Raw genomic sequence first — 25,286 nt, forward strand, 5'->3', positions numbered from 1 at the left:
GGCTCCACTCTGTGTCAAATTGGAAAATCCCAAACTGTCAAGCAAGGAATGTGATCATTGGCTTTATTGCCCTGTGCCACACTCAGATAAATGTGTTTATGTGCATTCCTATGACAGGGAGAGAGGAGGAATGACAGAAACAGTGGATGACAGACAAGGAAAGTCAAACAGCAGAAAATTTGAGGAGACAGAAAAGAAAATGATGCTCTTTGTTTTCTCACGGCTTTCCATTGAAAAGCATAAAACGGTCCGTCATACACCACAGCTGTGTGTACTTCCAGACCCAGAGATGGTGTTTATTGCACAGGCTATAGATGTATGGCTACGCATGATAAAACTCCAGCTCACTTATTAAAAATCACAAGAAGAAGGAAAACAGCAATAACAGTTAAATTGTTTGCTGACGATTTCACCCCTTCATCATTTTCAGCTTAGGGTTAGTCTAACCCTAAGCCAAGTACGGATCGGAGCCGCCTGTCTTTTCTAACAACCATATTTTAATTACTAAAATAAACACTGCTCCAAAAAATAAAGGGAACACTTAAACAACACAATATAACTCCAAGTAAATCAAACTTCTGTGAAATCAAACTGTCCACTTAGGAAGCAACACTGATTGACAATCAATTTCACATGCTGTTGTTCAAATGGAATAGACAACAGGGGGAAATCTTTGGCGATTAGCAAGACACACACAATAAAGGAGTGGTTCTGCAGGTGGGGACCGCAGACCACTTCTCAATACCTATGCTTTCTGACTGATGTTTTGGTCACTTTTGAATGTTGGTGGTGCTTTCACACTCATGGTAGCATGAGACGGACTCTACAACCCACACAAGTGGCTCAGGTAGTGCAGCTCATCCAGGATGGCACATCAATGCGAGCTGTGGCAAGAAGGTTTGCTGTGTCTGTCAGCGTAGTGTCCAGAGCCTGGAGGCGCTACCAGGAGACAGGCCAGTACACCAGGAGACGTGGAGGAGACCGTAGGAGGGCAACAACCCAGCAGCAGGACCGCTACCTCCGCCTTTGTGCAAGGAGGAACAGGAGGAGCACTGCCAGAGCCCTGCAAAATGACATCCAGCAGGCCACAAATGTGCATGTGTCTGCACAAACGGTTAGAAACCGACTCCATGAGGATGGTATGAGGGCCCGACGTCCACAAATGGGGGTTGTGCTCACAGTCCAACACCGTGCAGGATGCTTGGCATTTGCTAGAGAACACCAGGATTGGCAAATTCGCCACTGGCGCCCTGTGCTCTTCACAGATGAAAGCAGGTTCACACTGAGCACATGTGACAGACGTGACAGAGTCTGGACACACCGTGGAGAGCAATCTGCTGCCTGCAACATCCTTCAGCATGACCGGTTTGGCAGTGGGTCAGTAATGATGTGGGGTGGCATTTCTTTGGAGGGCCACACGGCCCTCCATGTGCTCGCCAGATGTAGCCTGACTGCCATTAGGTACCGAGATGAGATCCTCAGACCCCTTGTGAGACCATATGCTGGTGCGGTTGGCCCTGGGTTCCTCCTAATGCAGGACAATGCTAGACCTCATGTGGTTGGAGTGTGTCAGCAGTTCCTGCAAGATGAAGACATTGAAGCTATGGACTGGCGCGCTCATTCCCCAGACCTGAATCTGATTCAGCACATTTGGGACATCATGCTCCATCCACCAACGTCACGTTGCACCACAGACTGTCCAGGAGTTGACGGATGCTTTAGTCCAGGTTTAGGAGGAGATCCCTCAGGAAGCCATCCACTGTCTCATCAGGAGCATGCCCAGGCGTTGTAAGGAGGTCATACAGACACGTGGAGGCCACACACAATACTGAGCCTCATTTTGACTTGTTTTGAGGACATTACATCAAAGTTGGATCAGCTTGTAGTGTGTTTTTCCACTTTAATTTTGTGAGTGACTCCAAATCCAGGCCTCCATTGGTTAATACATTTGATTTTCATGGATGATTTTTGTGTGATTTTGTTGTCAGAACATTCAACTTTGTACAGAACAAAGTATTTAATGAGAATATTTGTTTCATTCAGATCTAGGATGTGTTATTTGAGTGTTCCCTTTATTTTTTTGAGCAGTGTATATAGATCATATAATTAATATAAAACGATAATCGTATAATAATCTAGAAGAAAACAAATTAATACATGAGATATGAGCATTTAATGATTATATCTTTAATTTATGCCAAACTACAAGGAAAATATTTGAAGTACATTGAGTATGAAATAAAAGTTTTAGAATAAAAAATCTGTATGTACAAAATAGGGATGCAAACTGGTAAAGCTCCAGCTGACCTTAAAAAAAACCAGCACCAATTGACCCGGATCTGTCTCAAGGGGTCCGAGACAGATCCGGGTCAATTGGTGCTGGTGTTTTTTCGGGTTCAGTGCGCCCCTTTGCCAATTGGTACCCCCATTTTATACCCAGGTATTGCCATTTCGTCCCATCATGTATACATTTTGTACCCATAAACATGTACTTAAACCACTGCATACCAGGTTATTTCTCTTGGAGTGTTTTTGTTCAGATCTCATGAATGATTTTATTTAATTGTAAATTATTTTAAGAAAATGTTACATTTCTATTTATTTTGGTTCTGATCCCCATTTAGGACAGATGACTAATATGAAATATGACCTAAATTACTCAGTTACCTTCTGCTGGTAGATGTTATATAACCTCGTAGACGGGACTGGAGATGGGGTGATTAAACCCAGAGCAGGTTTGAAGCAATACTATGTGAGGAAATTTGCTGCTTCTATAACTCATCGCTGAAAAAAAGAAAACAAATTGTGGTAACTCCTTGCAAAGAATTTAATCAAGCTTCTTTCTTTTGAAAAGTGCACTACCACCATATGGTGGGATGGAGTTGTGTGGGGGCTGCTGAAAAAATAGGAAAATAAACAGAATCAGGCAAATTTCCAGTGGTTTTGCACACCTAGACCCTGAAAAAATGCTGAAGCTAGCTGATTTCAGTTGGCTTTGAGATAAAAATCAAATTTTAAAGAAAAGTAACAAAAATATTTTGGTTTGATTTTGTTGTTTTTTTCTGTCCCTGGCTTAGTCTAACTAATCTTTCCTTCCCATCTTCATTTGTTCCAGTGCTTTGTTTTACCCTGGTTATATTCTCCCAATCTCCGCTCTTATACTCCACCTACTATCCTCTGCAGGGAGATCGGATGGACAGGGAGGCGATGAAGTGTCAGGTCTTGACCGTTTCCAACCACAGCTGTGAGAGTCTTACCGTAATAGGAAACACACTGGAGTGCACCGTTCCCACCGAACTGCAGGCTGCCACGGCCAAGGAGCTGCAGGTGGAGGTGAGACACACCTGTGCCCCACGGATATGACACAGCGCCGTTTACTTTCTTGAGGCACAGGCTCTATAACACCTGTCCAACAGTCCGTAAACAGAATTATTTTGATTAAGACAGCCGTTGTTTGCAGAAGCATTCGGGGCACCACAAAAACACGTCCACGCCCCAACTACATGTTTGCACAAAGAGGCACATATACGCACTTACATCCTCTTTGCTCAAACTTGTTCCAGGGACTGTGCCGGGAGAAAAACCCAAGCATGAACTAATGTTTTTAACGCATGTGCAGGCTCTTTGTGTATGTGTTAAACTATATCTGACCAATATCATGTACTGAAGCGGTGGGTTAATAAGGATAAAGCATAAACACCATTGTAAAGACTTGTGAATTACTTTTCTTTTGCTCAACCTTCTTTAAATGGCAATGATTTAGAACAGTGCTAATTACCTTTAAACTATTGCACAAATCCTGCCCTACTCAGAACTCCAAAAATTCCAGTCTAGAATAACTTGACCCTGAAAATGTGATCATGGCTCTGATACCGGCTGTCACGCATGTTTTCCGAAGTGGATATGAGAAGAAAACCTCAATAAAGCCAGCCATAATGTATTTATATGAAGATTCCCATATTTTTCTACCGTCAGGCTTAGAATAAGAATTTATCATCACTTCATATCTCAGTGCCTTCTTGTGATGGACAAACAGGCTGACCAGTCTGGCGGAAATGATCAAATATACTCAGATAACAAAACGGGTGGGAGCAGTCTTTTCAGTCCATGTTCACGTTCTTTAGTATATTTCATTAAATTTTTTACAAACCAATAGGATGTGAATAAAGGTCCTACGTGTATTTACTTATTATAGATTCCTACAGTGGAAAAGAAATAGTAAGAGACACCATGCGACAAATTAAACCAAACTTATCCAGACTGGATGAGGCATCAAAAGGCAGCAACAAGATCACTGTGGCCTTACTGAGCTTTATATAATAAACTTGGGGACATTTTGGGGAATCACCCCATTCTTCGTGTGTTCCTGAGTTTAACTCCCATGTCCTAATGTGGTCTTTCTTAAATGAGGAGCTCAGAGCGAATCCGTTACACAGTGTGATGAGTGAATGAACTGACTAAGCTGATCAGCTGTCCATCTTGTCACTTGAACGTAAGTCAAGCAGCTTCTGAGTTGCAAGAAAGGCATGCTCAGATTGGATATGTCATCAGGCATTACTCAAAGCCTTTTTACACACATAGGTCTTCTTGATCAAGAAACAGGGAGATGAAACATTAAAAAATCTGCTAAAACATTAGGGATAGCCCGTAGAAGTACAGAGGTTGGACAATGAAACTGTCGTTTTAGTGTGGGAGGTTTCATGGCTAAATTGGACCAGCCTGGTAGCCAGTCTTCATTGATTGCACATTGCACCAGTAAGAGCAGAGTGTGAAGGTTCAATTAGCAGGGTAAGAGCACAGTTTTGCTCAAAATATTGAAATGCACACCACATTATGGGTGACATACCAGAGTTCAAAAGAGGACAAATTGTTGGTGCACGTCTTGCTGGCGCTTCTGTGACCAAGACAGCAAGTCTTTGTGATGTATCAAGAGCCATGGTATCCAGGGTAATGTCAGCATACCACCAAGAAGGACGAACCACATCCAACAGGATTAATTGTGGATGCAAGAGGAAGCTGTCTGAAAGGGATGTTCGGGTGCTAACCCGGATTGTATCCAAAAAATATAAAACCACAACTGCCCAAATCACGGCAGAATTAAATGTGCACCTCAACTCTCCTGTTTCCACCAGAACTGTCCGTTGGGAGCTCCACAGGGTCAATACACACGGCCGGGCTGCTATAACCAAACCTTTGGTCGCTCATGCCAATGACAAATGTCGGTTTCAATGGTGCAAGGAGTGCAAATCTTGGGCTGTGGACAATGTGAAACATGTATTGTTCTCTTATGAGTCCACCTTTACGGTTTTCCCCACATCCGGGAGAGTTACGGTGTGGAGAAGCCCCAAAGAAGCGTACCACCCAGACTGTTGCATGCCCAGAATGAAGCATGGGGTGGATCAGTGATGGTTTGGGCTGCCATATCATGGCATTCCCTTGGCCCAATACTTGTGCCAGATGGGCGTGTCACTGCCAAAGACTACCGAACCATTCTTGAGGACCATGTGCATCCAATGGTTCAAACATTGTATCCTGAAGGCGGTGCCGTGTATCAGGATGACAATGCACCAATACACACAGCAAGACTGGTGAAAGATTGGTTTGATGAACATGAAAGTGAAGTTGAACATCTCCCATGGCCTGCACAGTCACCAGATCTAAATATTATTGAGCCACTTTGGGGTGTTTTGGAGGAGCGAGTCAGGAAACGTTTTCCTCCACCAGTATCACGTAGTGACCTGGCCACTATCCTGCAAGAAGAATGGCTTAAAATCCCTCTGACCACTGTGCAGGACTTGTATATATCATTCCCAAGATGAATTGACGCTGTATTGGCCGCAAAAAGAGGCCCTAGACCATACTAATAAATTATTGTGGTCTAAAACCAGGTGTTTCAGTTTCATTGTCCAACCCCTGTAGGTGCAAGGAGAGAAATTGTGTTGAAATTGTTCTTGAATTATGAGTGAAGGTCCAAGGGGACATCAATGTATTTAGAGGTTAAAATGAAAACTAAGTCATGGTTCACAGCTTGCAACAAAAAATATGTTTTTATGCTTATGAAGGGGCTTGTTTTGTCATTCTGCATGTAGTTGCTTTGCCAACCCTTACACCTATTTTTTAACATAGTAACATAATTGCTGCACTCTGAATTCTACTTCCTTGATCCCAACATACACACATTATTCAGGAGAGAAGTGCACCAAAAGTGACACAAATACTTCAAAGGCATGACAGGAATCGGTATTCCACTCTGAGACAGCTGCTTAAGGTACAACTGTCTTCACTAAATAGAAGGAAACACTGTTTTATGAGGTCGCTGTAAAAATAGTTGGATTTAACTATATCATCAGTTTTTTGCATCTTGGGGTAAACTAATGTAACTCCCAACACCTAGGTGCATTAACTGTGTTATAAAATGTCCACAATTTATAGTCCACCTAACATTGCCCGGTTCTTCAGACTCCTCCAGAGATAGAATCCACCGGCCGTCTCCAGACCAAACACTATCAGACTCATCGCTGTTGACTTGTGAACTGGCCTTCAGAGAAAATTCCTTATCTCAGGGCAGGGTCAGCCAATATCCCTCTGCTGCACAAACCAACATCAAGGCCTGTCCAGACAGTCTTAATTTACACACACATCATTTCATCTGCAGGAGGCAGCAGTGGGAACTTAATTTCCACTAAACATAATAAAAGCAGGAGCAATATCACTGATTTAATCTGGCCCAAGACTCTAGTTGCAGACTGTGTGTTGATTATTACTCCACATCGTTTTGTCTGAATGCAAATAATGTGGCTTGTCTATATTGCATATGTGCCATACACAATTTAGAGGGGCAAGTGCACTATTGGTGCCACTGTTTATAGGCCTCCTATGTAAAGTGTCACCAGAAAACACAAATAAAGACATTTCACAGTTTAAGACCAGAAATGACACAATGCTGTGAAAAATGCTACTTAAAGACCTGGAAAACATTCTATAATTGCACTTTTGTCTCATCAGTCCACAGAATATTTTCCTGCAAGTCTTGTGGATCATCTATAGGTTTTTGTGGGGGGGGGGGAATGTGAGATGGGTCTTTGTGTTTTCTTTGATTAGCATTAGTTTTAGTCTATGATCTCTCACATGGATGCCAGTCTCTTTCTTATTGTTGAATAGCAATAGTTAACACTTATGTTAACTGAGCCTGTTGAGGCCTGCAGCACCTCAGCAATTATTCGGGGTTCTTCTGAAACCTTCTGAATGAGTCGATGTTGAACTTCCACTCCTGGGAAGGTATACCAATTTTCTATGTTATTCCAATTGTGAATAACAGCTCTCGCCATGGTTCTCTGGAACCCTTAAACCTTAGAAATATGTATTCCTGGCTGATAAATGTCACTTTGTTTCTTATCTGTTCTTGAACCTCATTAGATCTGGTCATGTTGTGTTTGTTTTTAAGCTCTTTTAGCCTACTTCATGTTGTCAGCAGGTTCTAGTTAAGTAATGTATTGTATCTACAAATCTTGTAACAACCAGGCCTTGAGTGTGGCTTGTAAAATAAACCGAGCTCATCAAAATGAACTTAAGGTTTTTGGATATCTCTGTCTGAATTTAGTGTGACATAAAAGTTTTCAAATACGTTTTCACAGCCCCTGTTTGTCATGGAGGTCTCTTGAGTGATGAGACAGGACTAGACAAAAATAATAATAATAATAAATATGGAATAAATATAATGGCTCTGAGTAGAGCCGCTACTCCTCCACATTGAGAGGAGCCAGTTGAGGTGGCTCGGGGATCTATACCGGATGCCTCCTGGACGCCTTCCTCGGGAGGTGTTCCAGGCAGGTCCCACCGGGAGGAGGCCCAGGGGACGGCCCAGGACACGCTGGAGGGACTATGTCTCTCAGCTGGCCTGGGAACGCCTTGGGTTCCCCCCGGAGGAGCTGGAGGAGGTGTCTGTGGAGAGGGACGTCTGGGCGTCTCTGCTGAGTCTGCTGCCCCCGCAACCTGGTCCCGGATAAGCGGAAGACGACGAGTACGAGTAAATATAATGGCTTAAAAGAGTAATACTGCTGCTCCTTGCAGTCCTGCTACCACTGCTTCACACCTCTAGCATCCAGTCAGAGGAACAACACTGGCTTGCAGGTTGTGTACAGCTGGTGTCACTCTTGTAGCCAAAACATTCATTATAAATTCACTTAAATTTTGCTTGTAGATTTTAAAGCAAGCTACAGTAAAAACAAATTGCAAACATGAGCCGTTTTCAAACAAAAACCAAATTTGTTACAGTTTTTAACATTCAGTTGCTTCACCTCTGACAAACCAAATCCTTTCCCATTGTTCAGTGGCGCCAAGCGGGCTCCATCAGGCATCTGGGCAGGGTGACGCTGGCGCAGGAGCAGGACTACACAGGCCTCATCGTGGGCTGTGTCTGTGTCAGCTTCCTGCTGCTCCTTCTGGGAACGGTGCTGATGTGGAGGAGGAACAAGCACATTGATGGTAAGAGCAGGGAGGTGTTAATGGGTAATATCGGGAGAGACTGGTCCGTGCCACAACAAATACTGATTATCCTATCTGTCATGATTACAAGGAACTGGAAAACAGCTTTCCATTTGATAGCTTCTAACTGTCTAAGACTTTGCATACTTTAGTTCCAATTTCATTTCTGAATGCTACAGAGAATTATCTCCCATTCTGCTTAAACATATTTCATTGCTGGTCCTCTCTTCACTTAACGTTAGCATGCACTTTAAACAAAAACTCAGGGTTTTGTGTTTTGTACTGGTACAGTTGCAGTCAGACGTTTACACACATTCATCGTCAGCATTGAAGTCATATTAATTTTGGGCATTTGATAATGCATTTATGCCGTTATCCAACAAAAAAGTTAAATTCATTTTAGCATCATGCTACCACCGCCATACGTGACAGCTGTCGCAGACTTCTCAGGTTTGAAAGACTCATACACCAAATGTTCTTCTATACTCCTATCATAACATTATCCACTTGTTGTTGAATTTCTTAAACTTTATTTTTTAATTTCATGAATCTTCTGTCATTTTTTGCCTTTTCCTAAATAACTTTTTATTGTGTAGCTAGCACTCATTTTTAATCACTTTTTTAAACACAATATTGTTAGTCGGCGCCATAAAGTTGGTGTGATTTTTAAAATGGTAAATTGACTGAACTTATATAGCGCTTTTCCAGTCATACAGACCGCTCAAAGCGCTTTACTCTAGAGCCACATTCACCCAATTGCACTCACTAACGCTCACACATTCATACACCGATATGCAGATCAGTAGGCAACTTGAGGTTAAGTGCCTTGCCCAGGGGCACATTGACCTATGGCAGGAGGAAGCTTCTGATTGCAAGACAACTACTCTTCCTACTGAGCCACAGTCACCTTTTTAGGCTTGAGTTGATCAATTGTCAATTATACATTAGCATTTTCTTTTAATTGGAGTTCAGTGTGTTTTTCTAGCCTGTTTGCCTGTGTGTCTGCTGGGTTTGTTTTGCCTGGTGGGTTTAAAGGAATTTCTTGTGTGGGATGCGCTGGTGGAAACACTTGGCTTTTTTTCAGTGATTTATCTCTCTGTCTTTCTCTCCCCTTTGTCTTGCTGTGTTACTTTCTATTTCTACATTCTTCTTTCCTCCCCTGTTTTTTCAATCTCTTTCTTTCCCTTTCTTGATCATATTTGCAAAATTTGTTTCCAGATCTGTCTGAGGTGTGGTATGATGGCCGGGGTCACATCCAGCATCTGGACAGGCTGGCTAATGCAAGGAGCGTCAGCCCCACTAATGAAATGGTCTCCCACGAATCCGTCGACTATAGAACAACCCTGCTGGAGGGTATGTCAACTAGATAAGCCCCTCCCCACTCCTTCTCCACCTGACTCCTTGTTCTCACACTTCACCTGCCTCTTATGTACCTGCTCTATTGTTGGCCTCAGTGGTTAGCTGTGCATGCTGTATTGTACATGTTTCAAACTAACAGCAGTCCTCATCATTGAGTTAATCAAAGGTGACGTTGATTTAGCTTAAGCAAAAACAAGAAGAATGATCCATGATATCTTATGTTGAATGAATATTAAATGGATAAATATTAATTCTTCTTTTATAGCGAAACACTATTGCAATTGCTGCTGCCCATTAATCTGGGAGAGGTTATAAGACAGTTTCCAAACTATTTGAACTCCAAACTACGGTGAGAAAGATTATTCACAAGTACAAATTGCAACAAAAAAAAATGACACAAGTCCTAGGAAATTCACCTTAAGGTCAGATAGTTCCTTGCTTAGAGAAATTGCAAAAAACCCAAGAGCTACATCTCAGGCTGTGGAGGGCTTAGTTAGCAAGTTGAATGTTAGCGTTCATGATAGTACAATTAGAAAAGGACTGAACACGTTCTTTCTTTTTGGAAAGGTTGCTGAGATAAAGCCACAAAAATATTTCTTTACAAAGAATATGTCTGTAAGTTGCGTCTAACAGAACTTAAAGACTTAATGAAACAATGTAGGGTTGCATGGTGATGCAGTGGTTAGCACTGTTTTCTTGCAGCAAAAAGGTCCTGAGATCGAGTCACAACCTTTCAACATGTTCTCCCTATGCACATGTGGGCTCTTTCCAGGTACTCTGGCTTAGTCCTATAGTCCAAAAACATGACTGGTCTTTTTAAATTGCCCATACGTATGAGTGTGTGCATACATGATAGTTGTGTGCTTTGTGGCCCTGTGTTGCACTGTTATGGATGGACCTGACCACAGTGTAGCCCAATGACTGTTGAATAGGCACTGCATCTCTACGGTCCTGCACAAATAAGCGGGTTATTTTGAAAAAGTAGACCCAAGTAGAGATGTTTGGCCGTGTTTGAAGAAAAATAAAAATAGCACAACCACCTTACTTGCCAGGCATGGTGGTGGAGGGGGATGATTTGGGGCTTGCTTGGCAGTTACAGAATTTGAGCCCCATGCAGTCTTTGGTTCAACCGTGAACTGTTTGCTAAAGTATTCTAGTGTCGAACCTAAGTCTTGACATAGACTGGGTCATGCAAGCAATGAATCAATGTTATATAGAGTGGGCCAAAAGTCCTTGAAACAATATGTTAGTGAGATAGTCACATGAAAAACAGCTACTTAGGTTTACAAGCTACAGAATCCTGGAATGTACACAGTTTTAGTTTTCATCTACAGGTTTTCTATTTTAGCTTAATCTTTGTGTAATAAATATTGCCAATACAGAATCTGTTATGTTTTGAACACTTTAGTTAGATTTAAATTAATTCATAACCTGGCCAGATGCTTTTTATTTTTTCTGATGTGTGAAACCCTTAAGTTGAAACACGTTGTACTTTTCCATCATGACTATATAGTCTATTACCTGCCTAGGGGATGATTCTTTAAACACTTGTCACAATGATCTACCTTTCATTTATTCAAGATGTTATGTACAGTACATGTCCCATAGAGACCTTGGGTCTCCTTTTCAAGTGATACATTTCACCTTACAATAGGTGATTTAATCAATCATTTAAAACAAAAACTGGAATTCAAGGTATATTTTCATTTATGAGAAATATATGTTATTGAGGGCTGCATGGTGGTACAGTTGGTAGCACTGTTGCCTTGTGGCAAGAAGGTCCTGGGATCAACTCCCAGCTGGGGGTTCTTCTGCATGGGGTTATGTTGCATTATACATGCATTTTCACATTGTGCATCCATGGGTTCTCTCCGGGTACTCCGGCTTCCTCCCACAGTCCGGAAACATGACTGTTAATTGGTCTCTCTCAATTGCCCTTAGATGTGAATGGGTGTGTGCATGGTTGTTTGTTCTGTATGTCTTTGTGTTGTCCTGCGATGGACTGGCAACCTGTCCAGGGTGTACCCTGCCTCTCACCAATAGACCGCTGGAGATAGACATCAGCTCCCCCGTGACCCTGTACAGAAGAAGTATAGAAAATGGATGGATATATTATTATTAGGATGTAATCCAGAATCCAGCAATGTGATAACTGAATGAACCAGCAAAGATAGAGAGAACCAAGTATATGCTGAGGAGAGGTGATGAGAACAAGAGACAAGTGGAAGACTAATTAGCAGAGTGTGAGTGACTGAGTGAGAAACCACAGAAAAGAGACAGAGACAATCTAACAGGATGAGTGCCTATGAACCCCCATCCCTCCATTAGGTTTAGATAATGGATGGAAAAATAAATGGCAAAGCAGAAACTACCTGCACAGAGACCAGAAAGTAGAAAACAGAACACAAACAGACCAGAACAATCACAAAACTGAATATAACTCAACATGAGAATGACTGAACTAATAAATGATTAAATAAAGTTAATCAGTTAATCTTGAGATGTCCGTTTTGTAGAGCAAAAACTGCCATGTCACATGTAGGCCAACATCTCTATATGGCATGTCTGATAGTGCAGAGACAGGACATGTGAAAAAACCAGAAGAATGACAAAAATACAAAGACAGAGGAAAAAACATGGAGAGAGATAACAGGAAGTAAAGAGACAGAAAGGACTAGGCTAACCACAATAAAACAATTAAATTCTATATACATGAAACTTAACTACATAACAGAAAAACAATACAGAGTCCAGCAAATTATGATATACAAGATCTACCATCAAACATATGTCTGATGTCATTTGCAGGGTCTCATATGGTTTCTGTTCTAGTCCTGAGGGCCACAGAGAGGCTCCTTGAATTATGATCCCTAGGATCATAGCTGAAGCAATTTGCGTGCAGGCCTTAAGGTGGATTAACTAATGACCTAATGCTTGCTTTCAGGGAAAGTTTGCTTTCAGGACATTTTACATTGCTCTCTCTTTCAGCTTCGTTTCTTTTCTGCCGTTTTTGAAGGAAATTCGGCATCTATTAGCCTTCCACTAACAGCATCAGAACAGAAAATCAGAAGCTTTTTTCCAGCTCTGTCAGTTTCTGTATCTGTGTCAGATTTCTCTCCATCTGTATAGCTGTCCCTCTCTGATCATGTAACACACCTTGACATCTGGAGGTCAAGGTGTTGTGATAAAGCGACCAACCTTTGACCCCTTCTTCTCTTTTTTTTGCTTCTCCAGATCAAGGTGTCGACAGGCCTGAGACATGTCGGGCAGCTCCTCCCATCTACAGAGCCAATGGGGAGCTGCTGTCTCCCAGACTGGGGACACTGGGAGGTGGGATAGGCTTGGGTATGGAAGGTGACTTGGTATCACCCCTCTTGATGGCTCCGGTCCATATTGACCCATCCTGTCTTCACCCAGACCTGCTGACTGAAGTGCAGCATGTGGTGATAGCCAGGGAGCAACTGCTGCTTCACGTCAATCAGGTCATCGGCAGAGGTCAGTGATCAACAGAGAGCACCATCTGCTAACATGTAGGATTTTCATTGCACATTTTTCCAAGGTTTATATTTTCACACTGTAGCCACAATGCAAATGATCTGGTATTTACCAGGTTGTCAAAGTAACTAATGCTAAAGTGTACAAAAACACAACAGAGTCCTCTTTTTAACTTTGATCAACCCAAAAATGTTTGCAGACATTAAGAGAAGAAATAAAGAAATTGGAACATGTTACGCACAGGTGCTTATGAAACAGTCCAAGAAAACACAAGGAATTTTAAAGCATAAAAGACATGGATACAAACCACAGCTGGAAACCAGTGATCCAATTAGTCATTCTATGTTCATCAAAACTTAAAGCACCACATAGGAAAGGAGTTACTTTGGCAAACATTTTTCCAGTGCTGTGATACTGATAAGCGTTGAAAGCTCAAGAGCATCAAACAGAGCAACTACTGCAGCAGGTTTAACTTGTTATCTGCTTTAAGCTCAGCTCTCTCTGACTCTCACAGCCTGAATGAATCCCAGATATAACATGTACAGGTCCTTCTCAAAATATTAGCATATTGTGATAAAGTTCATTATTTTCCATAATGTAATCATGAAAATGTAACATTCATATATTTTAGATTCATTGCACACTAACTGAAATATTTCAGGTCTTTTATTGTCTTAATACGGATGATTTTGGCATACAGCTCATGAAAACCCAAAATTCCTATCTCACAAAATTAGCATATCATTAAAAGGGTCTCTAAACGACCTATGAACCTAATAATCTGAATCAACGAGTTAACTCTAAACACCTGCAAAAGATTCCTGAGGCCTTTAAAACTCCCAGCCTGGTTCATCACTCAAAACCCCAATCATGGGTAAGACTGCCGACCTGACTGCTGTCCAGAAGGCCACTATTGACACCCTCAAGCAAGAGGGTAAGACACAGAAAGAAATTTTTGGACGAATAGGCTGTTCCCAGAGTGTTGTATCAAGGCATCTCAGTGGGAAGTCTGTGGGAAGGAAAAAGTGTGGCAGAAAACGCTGCACAACGAGAAGAGGTGACCGGACCCTGAGGAAGATTGTGGAGAAGGGCCGATTCCAGACCTTGGGGGACCTGCGGAAGCAGTGGACTGAGTGTGGAGTAGAAACATCCAGAGTCACCGTGCACAGGCGTGTGCAGGAAATGGGCTACAGGTGCCACATTCCCCAGGTCAAGCCTCTTTTGAACCAGAAACAGCGGCAGAAGCGCCTGACCTGGGCTACAGAGAAGCAGCACTGGACTGTTGCTCAGTGGTCCAAAGTACTTTTTTCGGATGAAAGCAAATTCTGCATGTCATTCGGAAATCAAGGTGCCAGAGTCTGGAGGAAGACTGGGGAGAAGGAAATGCCAAAATGCCAGAAGTCCGGTGTCAAGTACCCACAGTCAGTGATGGTCTGGGGTGCCGTGTCAGCTGCTGGTGTTGGTCCACTGTGTTTTATCAAGGGCAGGGTCAATGCAGCTAGCTATCAGGAGATTTTGGAGCACTTCATGCTTCCATCTGCTGAAAAGCTTTATGGAGATTAAGATTTTATTTTTCAGCACGACCTGGCACCTGCTCACAGTGCCAAAACCACTGGTAAATGGTTTACTGACCATGGTATCACTGTGCTCAATTGGCCTGCCAACTCTCCTGACCTGAACCCCATAGAGAATCTGTGGGATATTGTGTAGAGAACATTGAGAGACTCAAGACCCAACACTCTGGATGAGCTAAAGGCCGCTATCGAAGCATCCTGGGCCTCCATAAGACCTCAGCAGTGCCACAGGCTGATTGCCTCCATGCCACGCCGCATTGAAGCAGTCATTTCTGCAAAAGGATTCCTGACCAAGTATTGAGTGCATAACTGTACATGATTATTTGAAGGTTGACGTTTTTTGTATTAAAAACACTTTTCTTTTATTGGTCGGATGAAATATGCTAATTTTGTGAGATAGGAATTTTGGGTTTTCATGAGCTGTATGCCAAAATCATCCGTATTAAGACAATAAAAGACCTGAAATATTTCAGTTAGTGTGCAATGAATCTAAAATATATGAATGTTAAATTTTCATGATTACATTATGGAAAATAATGAACTTTATCACAATGTGCTAATATTTTGAGAAGGACCTGTATATAGTTAATCTCGTTGCTTTCTGTGACCTCATTTTTAATTTTGTCACTGATATTTCACTCAGTGACACCATTCACATTGAAGAGTGCTGTTCTTAGCATGAGCCAATAGCACTCAAGCTTGGTACATTTTCTGATCAGAAAAGCATCTGGGAACCGATGAGAGCAGACCAAGCTGAAAATTATCTAATTCAGCTCTTTAAACAAATGTTATTCTTAGATTGCGATGGATTTTATGTTTTTGTCTGTTTCACACGACTGCAGATAATTCAGTTAGCATCTTTACTTTCTTCAGTAAATCAAACATAAATTCATGACATGAGAAAAAATCTTACCCCGTAAGAAGAAATACTTCCGATCCCAGCTGAGTGGTAATAATACCTTAATGCTTGTGTGCTTATGCAAGCTCATGCTTGTGCTGACAAAAATTTACAGTCAGGCAAAATAAAAAGTGTCACTAAACAGTTTGCTTGCTTTAGAATACTTCAAACTTGACATACAGACACAAAATCAGCCCGTTTTACCACATCTAGTAGACAGTTTAGTCCGACAGATCAAATTTAATATCAAACGGAGAAAGAGCCTAAAGATTGTAATGTTCCGGAACAGCAGCATGTTTGACCCCTCGCATGAATTATCCCCTGAAGCCTGGATTTGGTGGCTGCTGTAGTGCTTCAAAGTGGTGTAGGATGATTTGTTCTCAGCTAGTGTTCCCAGGGTCCATTGTGGAGAGCTGTAATCCAACACTCCCAGCCATCTGCAAGGACGTGATAGGAGAACGCCGCGCTCATTTTGGTCCTGCATCCTTTTAGTCTGGACTGAGCCCCCTGTCTTAAATGCAAGAAATAATTCAATAAAACACACAATAACTCAAGGGGGTTTGACGCTGGTTATTAGCCTGTGTGGGATATTAATGAAGAAAGCCTCATACTGGGTTACATTGAAGGGACTGATTTAGTGTGGTGGCAGCTCAAAGAACATTTGTTACTTACGATGTGAAATACTTACATTGTTTTTTTGTGATTGATGAAATAGTTGCTACAGACAAAAATGTCAATGCAGTCTGTCTACGCAGAGCAAAATAGTTACTGCAGAAGTCCTTAGTGCAAGATAAGCAGGTAATCTTAGTTTTACACACTGTGGTTCACTTAGTGGATGGGTGAGCACATCTGTTTTAGTTGTTCTATTGGCAGCCAGTAGTTCCCAATGACAACAATGCCTCCTTTACATTACCTCATAAGTTATGCTCCTTTTATAAAGGATTGTGGTATGACTATGTAACCCTTGTCAAGGCTAAACACATGTTACATGGGCATCATTCACAGGTTTGAACAGGAGATTTTACACTTTTGATGGTAACTGATTCTGACTAAAGTCCATCATGTTATAACCTGCAGGCCACTTTGGTTGTGTTTTCCATGGAACGCTGCTGGAGTCAGATGGGCAGAAACAGCATTGTGCCGTCAAGTCCCTAAACCGTGAGTAATACCTATTTTTATATTTAGCAGGTCATTTGTTTCCTTATCAAGTAAGTGGAATGATGAAACAAGCCACGAGGAGCAGAAATAACAATTCTAAGAGTTTTTGGAGAAGTTGGGGGAGGGTAGGTTCTTCATCTATAATAGTTTTTGATGCAGCATGTTGTGGTATGCACACACCTCATACGTTGTGTCAAACATGACTTGGGATTGTTTTTGCAGCCAAACACACAGCAGCCAAGTTGTTGACTGTGAATACCCAAAGTATTTCAGAGTCAAATATAAAGTGATCTGCCTAACAACCAAATATGTGTCGAAATTAAGACAGCACGACAGTGATATCATGAATGGCTGGAAGACAAATCAAGTTGATTCAAAGTACTAAAGTTAAGGATGGGTACTCCAAGCCAAAATAGTGCTTGAAAATCTTCAGTAATTATTATTTTATATAATGCTGCTCTCCCCAGACTGGCAGCCATTCATGACGTTTACAGATGCAGCAATTTCTTTTTTTTTTTATGTGTGTAGTTTAAAGCAGATTTTTACACACCCTGTATTAAAGGAAACATGACTACCTTTTCTTAATGTCTGACATTAATGGGTTAGTTCAAATGTTTATCTCATACCAGTATGAGCTCTTAGGAAATTAAATAGAGTCCTCAGAGTTGTGGATGACTAACCAGATGTACACCGCCTGTTTCAGATGACTTTAGCAATTTAAATCATTTCAGGTGTAAAAATTTTTGTGTCCGTGCCAAACATTGTTATATTAGTGGATAATAACTGTCAATAATTTGTTTTTGTGCTATTTTGTTCAGCCAAACATCTGTGTCTCTGTGAAGTTACTCTTGAGTCTGCCATCTGTAACAATCTCTAATGCACTCTTGCTCTGCCAAAAAGGGAATAAACTTTTGGATTTTATATCAGTTGTGCAGCAACTGATACAAAATCTTTCTAGGTTTCATAGTTGTTTGAAAATTACCCCCCAATCAGCTGATCTGCCAAATAAACCGGTGAGATGGAATGATTAGCTTCTACCACCTTTGAGAATGTACTTACTTTTCCTATGAGCTCCCAGTCATGTGTCAGCGTTCTACATGTATGGCAAGTATTACCGATAATAATTCCATATGGTCTCACTTCAAAAAATCCAACCTAACCCTTTAAATCAGACTTATCTTTTACAGTTTTTTTGCCAGTTGTGATTATAAAAAATATTTCTGTTTACTAAATATGAAAATAAATTGCATTGATTAGAGTCAAGTTCCAATGGAGATGCTGTTTGAGAGCAATAGTTAAGATAATGATTTTTGCAATAACTACAGTTACAAATCTAAAACAGGAACCATTTAATCTAAAACCCTTTTAGTCGAAAAAAAAAAAAAAAGATTTGTCTTTTTGTACAGTGCATGCAAATGTCTGGTTCTATGTTCTTGTTCATTCTGACTGATACATTATTGTTTACAATCAAAGAACTCAGCTCCCAGTAAGACTTGGTACACTTTGTTCTTGTCTAAATATGCACGTGTTCATCCGTCTACACTGTACTCCATCCTTAATGTATGTCACAGCACCAACAGTAGGATTATGGATCTCATCCCATCAGGGCCCAGAATCCCTTTCAGCTCGAGCTAATGGTGATGAATGAGGATCCAGCGGCGAGGACGACATTAGGGTCCTGGCTAATCTTATAACCTGTCAGCTGGGACAGGGAGATTGATGCTGAAATAATATGGAGGAATCACCCATTCAGGCAGAGGATACCACATACTGAAGAGGGACCACCTAGGCTCAGTCTGCTTGGGTCTGATCCACAGGGATTTGAACCTTTTTCTATTCATCTTGTGAACTATCAGGCCCAAGTGCCATTTTTGGCTTTTGTTGCATTTAAAGCATTGAGTAGATATGTAGTAGATCATAATCTATGCTCTGTTATGACCAGTTTATAATAGGTTAACATATTCAATTCAATAAAAAAAAAAAAAACAACTTTATTAATCCCAAAGGGAAATTCAATGTTGTTGTAGCTCATATTATACAGGTAGATGCTGACGGTTGTGGGCAGGAAAGATCTCCTGTAACGGTCTGTCTTACAGCAGATCTGAAGAAACATCGGTCTGAAAACACTGTGTTGTTGTACGACAGTCTCAGGAAGAAGATGCTCGGGGTTCTCCATAATGTTCTTCATTCTTTGCACAATGATCTCCAGAGGTTCCAGAGGAGTCCCCAGAACAGAACCAGCCTACTTTATCAGCTTGTATATACGTTTTCTGCATTAAAATATTTATGTTTGTAACTTGCACGGCTTTTCCAACCCATGCATGCTACACCTCCTTTCTTTGAGGTCTGACCTTTAAGTGAAGCTAATCATCTACCTTAAAAGCCTCTATTTCTAACCAGATTACAGCAGAGTCAAGAGGTTAAAGTGCGAGATGCCAGAAACAGGGATGCATTCAGCAAATAGGAATTGGCAAATGGTTGACTGGGTCATGTCCCCTAGTTAGGTGCCTACCCTTGTCTTTCTTCCTCAAAGGCATTTAAGGAACAACCTTCCCACTGATATTAAAACTTCAGTAACTTCATATTTTCATCCTCAGTCTGAGAAAAAGAAAATTACACATTTCATTTCAATTCTAGGGTAATATGTACACCATATTGACAAAATGTTCACTCAACTAACCAAATCATTGAATCCACGTGTTCCAATCACTTCCATGACCAGAAATGTGTAAAATCAGTCACCTAGGCATTGAGACTGCATCTACAAACATTTGTAAAATAATTTATAACGCTCAGGAGCTGAATTCCGAGATGGTCCAGTGATAGGATGCCACCTCTCATATTAAACCCTATGGGTTAAGCCTGGGATTTCACTCAAGGTCACAGACTACCTTTGGCACTATAATGTATCAGGAAATAATAATAAAAAGTCTGGTCTGCACCAGATTTTCATTTTTTCAAATCTAACCTTGAATACACACAGCAAATATGCTACAGAAAATCAGTGGTTGAAAGACTAACCACATCCCATAATTCATTAGCTTGTAGAAGAGATAAACAGTAGTCTACTCATTAGCTTAGAACATGTAGAACTAGGTGCCCAGGTACTGGGGATACAACAAACTGAAATATTTAGTCATCCACAGTGCGCAGTACCCGACGACTGCAGAGTCATCTGAGAACAGGACTTCATCTTGTATTTGAACATGAGTGAAAAGGAATGGTGAGACTACAGGCCCCTGTGGTGCTCCTGAGCTGTTGACTACCTGGTTAGACACACGACCTTTCAGTCTCACAAACTGTGGTCTGTTTGTCAGGTAGTCTTCGATCCACGCAATAGTTGAGACCACCACCTGAGTCTTCTGGAGTTTCTGACAAAGAAAATTATGCTGAATGTGTTAAATGCACTGGAGAAATCAAAGAACATGATTCTCGCAGTGCTGCCTGCATTGTCCAGATGACAGTGGGTTTGTTGAAGCAGGGCAATGATGGTGTCTTTAATTCCAGCTCCATGGTTTTAAGTAAACTGCAGTGGGGCTTCAATGGTGCTAGTTTGTTTACTCAGGTGGGCCAACAGGAGTCTCTCTAGGACCTTCATGTTTTAGGATCTCAGGGCAACAGGTCTATAGTCATTAAGGACTGATGGATGAGCTTTCTTGGGTACCAGAAGAAGGCAGGATGTCTTCCGCAACACTGAAACCCTTTCATTGGTCAGCTTAAGGTTGAAGAGGTGCTCCAGAATCTCACATTGCTGGTCGGCACAGGCCTTGGGCAAGGTGCAGTAGAGAAGGATGCTGAGCTTGTTCCTCATCTGAACCTACTGAAAATGTGTTCGGTTTATTGGCTCTGTCCAGACTTCCTTCAACCTGATCCTCCTGCTTGGAGCCTGTGATCTTCTTCTTCACTGACCACACATCTCTGATGTTGTTCTGTAGCTTGCTCCTCAGCTTTTTCTTGTACACATCTTTGCTGTCTCTAATCTTGACTTTAAGTTGCTTCTGTATATACTCCTAAAGTATTCCCTGGCTCACTCTCTGAAGCCTCTTCTTTTCTTGTTCAGCAGTTCCTTCAAGTCACTGGAGATCCAGGATTTGTTATCTCACCGTCTTGGTGGGGATTGTGTTGTCAACACAAAAGTTTATGTAGTGAGTCACACACTTAGTCATGGTGTCGATGTCCTCTCCATGTGACTGGCAGAGTGGGTCCCAGTCTGTACCCTCAAAGCCACCCAGTAGAGCTTCTTCAGCTTCCTGTGACCATCCTCTCACAGTGCTTTTCAATAGAATAAATTTGAGATGATGCACTTGAATTCTTTGCATTTCTCTGAGCATTACAGGGTCTCATTTGAGGCAAATTTACTGGAATGTCTACTGGAATCTTACCCTAAATACCACTTTCTCAGCTGAGTATTTTTTTCTACAGGAATTACAGACTTGGAAGAGGTTTCCCAGTTTCTGAAGGAGGGTATCATCATGAAGGACTTCAGCCACCCCAATGTTCTCTCTCTGCTGGGCATCTGCCTTCCACCTGAGGGTTCACCGCTGGTGGTCCTGCCCTACATGAAGCATGGGGACCTGCGCAACTTCATTCGCAATGAAGGACATGTAAGGGGGCCCACAATTGCAATGAAGAAATCTAGCCTTCTGTTGAGAAGTTGCATTGGTTTGATGGTTAATAAACTGGCAAATGTGATGTCCTTCCAGAACCCAACAGTGAAGGACCTGATGGGCTTTGGGCTGCAGGTGGCCAGAGGGATGGAGTATCTCGCCAGTAAGAAGTTTGTCCACCGTGACCTGGCTGCCAGGAACTGCATGTGAGCTTGATTTGATTATTTTATTTTATCAGTCTAGCCACACAAAAGGATGTGCAAACTCTGCTGTGGTTGTCTTTTGTCCAAGTAGTTCCCTGTCAAAAGACAAATCTTCGAATTTTGCAAAGTTTAGTGTTTAACGAACTTTTTTTTTTTCATAAAACATATACAATGCGACATTTTAGAAAATTACAGTTTTGTCCAATATACAGAAACACATTGAAACCTAAAATCTTGTGGTTTTTAGCAGTTTTAGCTCTGTGTTGGTTCCCACGTTGTTGCTTGTTATACATGTGAAAGAAAAGGAAATGAAACTACAAGCAGCAATGAGACAAGGTAACCAAAGCAAAGATACCTCAATAAGTAACTTTCTCTTTGCCCTGCCAGGTTGGATGAGAGCTACACAGTAAAGGTGGCAGACTTCGGCCTTGCTAGAGACGTTTATGACAAAGAATATTACAGCGTTCACAACAAGAGCGGTGTCAAGCTGCCCGTCAAATGGATGGCTCTGGAGAGTCTCCAAACACATAAATTCACCACCAAGTCAGACGTGGTGAGAACTCCGTCATTATTGGAATCTATTTGAAATGTAAAGGAGTTACACTGCTTAGGTTAAAAGAAGAATCGGACCTTTATGTTGAGAGGTTTTATTTATCATAATATAAGAGAAGGCATGGAAAGTTTCATCTGCAAAACTTGCGGATCAATATTCTTTAGCTAAATCATATTAAAGTGGGGATGTTTAGCTATATTTGCATTGCGTAACAGTTTTTAACCAAACAAATATATCAGTATGAATGACACATGACGTTGTCAAGCATGTTGGGAAGGGTTGACGATTTGGGCTTCTTGCAATCAGAGCCAGGACAACTTGCAGTCAACTATGAGCTCTTCTGTATGCCAGAGGTGATTGGTTGACAGGTGATGTAACTATGTCCTGGTTACTTTTTAACTTACTTTTTCTAAGATAAATATTGGCCAAAGTAAGGTCATTATTTAAGTAAAGACTAGGGCCCATATTCACAAAGATTCCCAGTCTTCTCAAAGAGCTCCTAACTTAGCCTAAAAATTCCTGCCAAGGACTCGTAGCTTCAGAGTGATTCAGCTCTCTGCTGAGAACAACTCTGAGCGAGAAGAGGACAGAGATTCCTATCTTAGTGAGGAGATGTGGTTGACCCCATTAGGTGTGATGATGTCTTCTAAGAGCTGTGATTGGTTGTTGCAAAAGACAACAAAAAAACAAAACAAATGCGCTCCTAGCAATCAATGGAGAGAAATTAACTGATGATAGAATTTAGACTGGATTCAGAAATGCGTAAATCCTGATGATAAAACGTAGCAAAATTAAATACAGCATCAAAATGTTTGAACGTAGCTTATTTACATCCTTGTCATTATTTTGTTTATTTTTATGTTTACTCACCCTGCAGATCATTTTCATACTACATCTATTTTTCTATTAATTAATTTCATATTAACATTAAAACTCAGCATTTTGCTGTCATTGCCTTCTTAAATAATGAAGTTTAGTTTGGTAAAATGACCAAAACAAAAAACAAACAGAGTAGCAGAGCCTGCTGGTGGAGGAGAAGAGAGGAGTGTTGAATGGCAGATTTGGTCCTGCAATCACGGTGCGAACAAACAGGCATTCCCAGCAGATCAATGCGTCGTTCCCTCTGCTTTCAGCACCAGCCTGGAATGTGAGCAGCTCTGCATTCTGCTGCATTCAGATGCTAGAGAGGAGATAGCAGCACACCAGAGAACTTCTCCACAGACGGGGAGCGTTGTAGAGTAGATGACTATTTAGGTTGGGGCTGCTGACATTGTCATGTACAGGACAGCAAATACTTATTCACCTCATTTACATCTTCCTTCTATGTATATAGTGCTTAGATTATAGTACTGTTGTCTAGAATTTCTACTTATTTTTTCAAGTTTTTCCATTTTTTTCCAAATTTTGTTTTTGAAAACATTTTATAGTCTGTAAATATTTAAATAGTCTGTATTGTATTGTTTGTAATTTTGTTTACTTTTTATTCATGGTTGTTTATTATTGTTTGTATTATTTATTTATCCTTCCTAATATTACCTTACACCATTAATCTGTCCTCCTGCTGAAACTATTTAATTTTGCACTGGGGGGATAATAAACTTACCTCTATATTAATAATTGTATGATTATTCTAGAAATTCATGTTCTCGTTTACTCTACTGTTTAGGGCGTGGATCCCTGCACAATCAAGCCCAGATTAATTTTATTAAATCACTGTTGTTCATTACACAGAGAATATCTCTCTTTTCTCTCTGCTGAAGACCCACTTAGGCTCACTAAAAGTCCTCCTTAGGAGACTTTCTCTTTTGATAATGATTTTTACAAAGATATGTTAATGGAGGAAACTAATCTTACCACTTTTCTTACAGTGGTCTTTTGGAGTTTTGCTCTGGGAACTAATGACACGTGGAGCCCCACCATACTCTGATGTGAACACCTTTGACATCACCGTGTTCCTCCTACAGGGGAGGAGGCTGCTGCAGCCCGAGTTCTGCCCTGATGCTCTGTGAGTGTGCACAAATTTACAGGTTTTGTTCATCATTATTCAGTCCAGTCTAGTTAGCATCAGAAAGTGAAACTCATATTTTACACTCTCCGACCACTTTATTAGGTACACCTTGCTAGTACCGGGTTGTACCCCGTTTTGCCTTCAGAACTGCCTTAATCCTTCGCGGCATAGATTCAACAAGGTACTGGAAACATTCCTCAGAGAGTTTGGTCCATATTGACATGATAGCATCACATAGATGCTGCAGATTTGTCGGCTGCACATCCATGATGCGAATCTCCCGTTCCACCACATCCCAAAGGTGCTCTATTGGATTGAGATCTGGTGACTGTGGAGACCATTTGAGTCCAGTGAACTCATTGTCATGTTGAAGAAACCAGTCTGAGATGATTGGTGTTTTATGACATGGCGCGTTATCCTGCTGGTAGTAACCATCAGAAGATGGGTACACTGTGGTCATAAAGGCATGGACATGGTCAGCAACAATACTCAGGTAGGCTGTGGGGTTGACACGATGCTCAATTGGTACTAAGGGGCCCAAAGTGTGCCAAGAAAATATCCCCCACACCATTACACCACCACCACCAGCCTGAACCGTTGATACAAGGCAGGATGGATCCATGCTTTCATGTTGTTGATGACAAATTCTGACCCTACCCTCCAAATGTCGCAGCAGAAATCGAGACTCATCAGACCAGGCAACGTTTTTCCAATCTTCTATTGTCCAATTTTGGTGACCCTGTGCGAATTGTAGCCTCAGTTTCCTGTTCTTAGCTGACAGGAGTGGCACCCGATGTGGTCTTCTGCTGCTGTAGCCCATCCGCCTCAAGGTTCGAAGTGTTGTGCACTCAGAGATGCTCTTCTGCATGCCTTGGCTGTAACGAGTGGTTATTTGAGTTACTGTTGCCTTTCTATCAGCTCGAACCAGTCTGGCCATTCTCCTCTGA

At 41.4% G+C, this 25,286-nt stretch overlaps 1 protein-coding gene across 3 annotated transcripts in view; it reads left to right on the forward strand.

Annotated features, from left to right (window-relative positions):
- met (MET proto-oncogene, receptor tyrosine kinase) overlaps positions 1–25,286 on the forward strand; it is a 99,288-nt gene that overhangs the window by 67,141 nt on the left and 6,861 nt on the right. For 2 of the 3 annotated variants that reach the window (XM_047350054.1, XM_047350064.1), the window contains exons 12-20: positions 3,184–3,333; positions 8,331–8,484; positions 9,703–9,837; positions 13,078–13,338; positions 16,888–16,968; positions 21,391–21,572; positions 21,672–21,781; positions 22,166–22,331; positions 24,200–24,336. In XM_047350054.1, coding sequence (XP_047206010.1) covers positions 3,184–3,333; positions 8,331–8,484; positions 9,703–9,837; positions 13,078–13,338; positions 16,888–16,968; positions 21,391–21,572; positions 21,672–21,781; positions 22,166–22,331; positions 24,200–24,336 — 1,376 coding nt within the window. The remainder of the gene's footprint in view (positions 1–3,183; positions 3,334–8,330; positions 8,485–9,702; positions 9,838–13,077; positions 13,339–16,887; positions 16,969–21,390; positions 21,573–21,671; positions 21,782–22,165; positions 22,332–24,199; positions 24,337–25,286) is intronic. The other variant, XM_047350074.1, reaches the window with a different exon arrangement.

Source organism: Girardinichthys multiradiatus, chromosome 2 (genome assembly GCF_021462225.1).
Source record: "Girardinichthys multiradiatus isolate DD_20200921_A chromosome 2, DD_fGirMul_XY1, whole genome shotgun sequence".
In the NCBI taxonomy this organism is placed as follows: Eukaryota; Metazoa; Chordata; class Actinopteri; order Cyprinodontiformes; family Goodeidae; genus Girardinichthys; species Girardinichthys multiradiatus.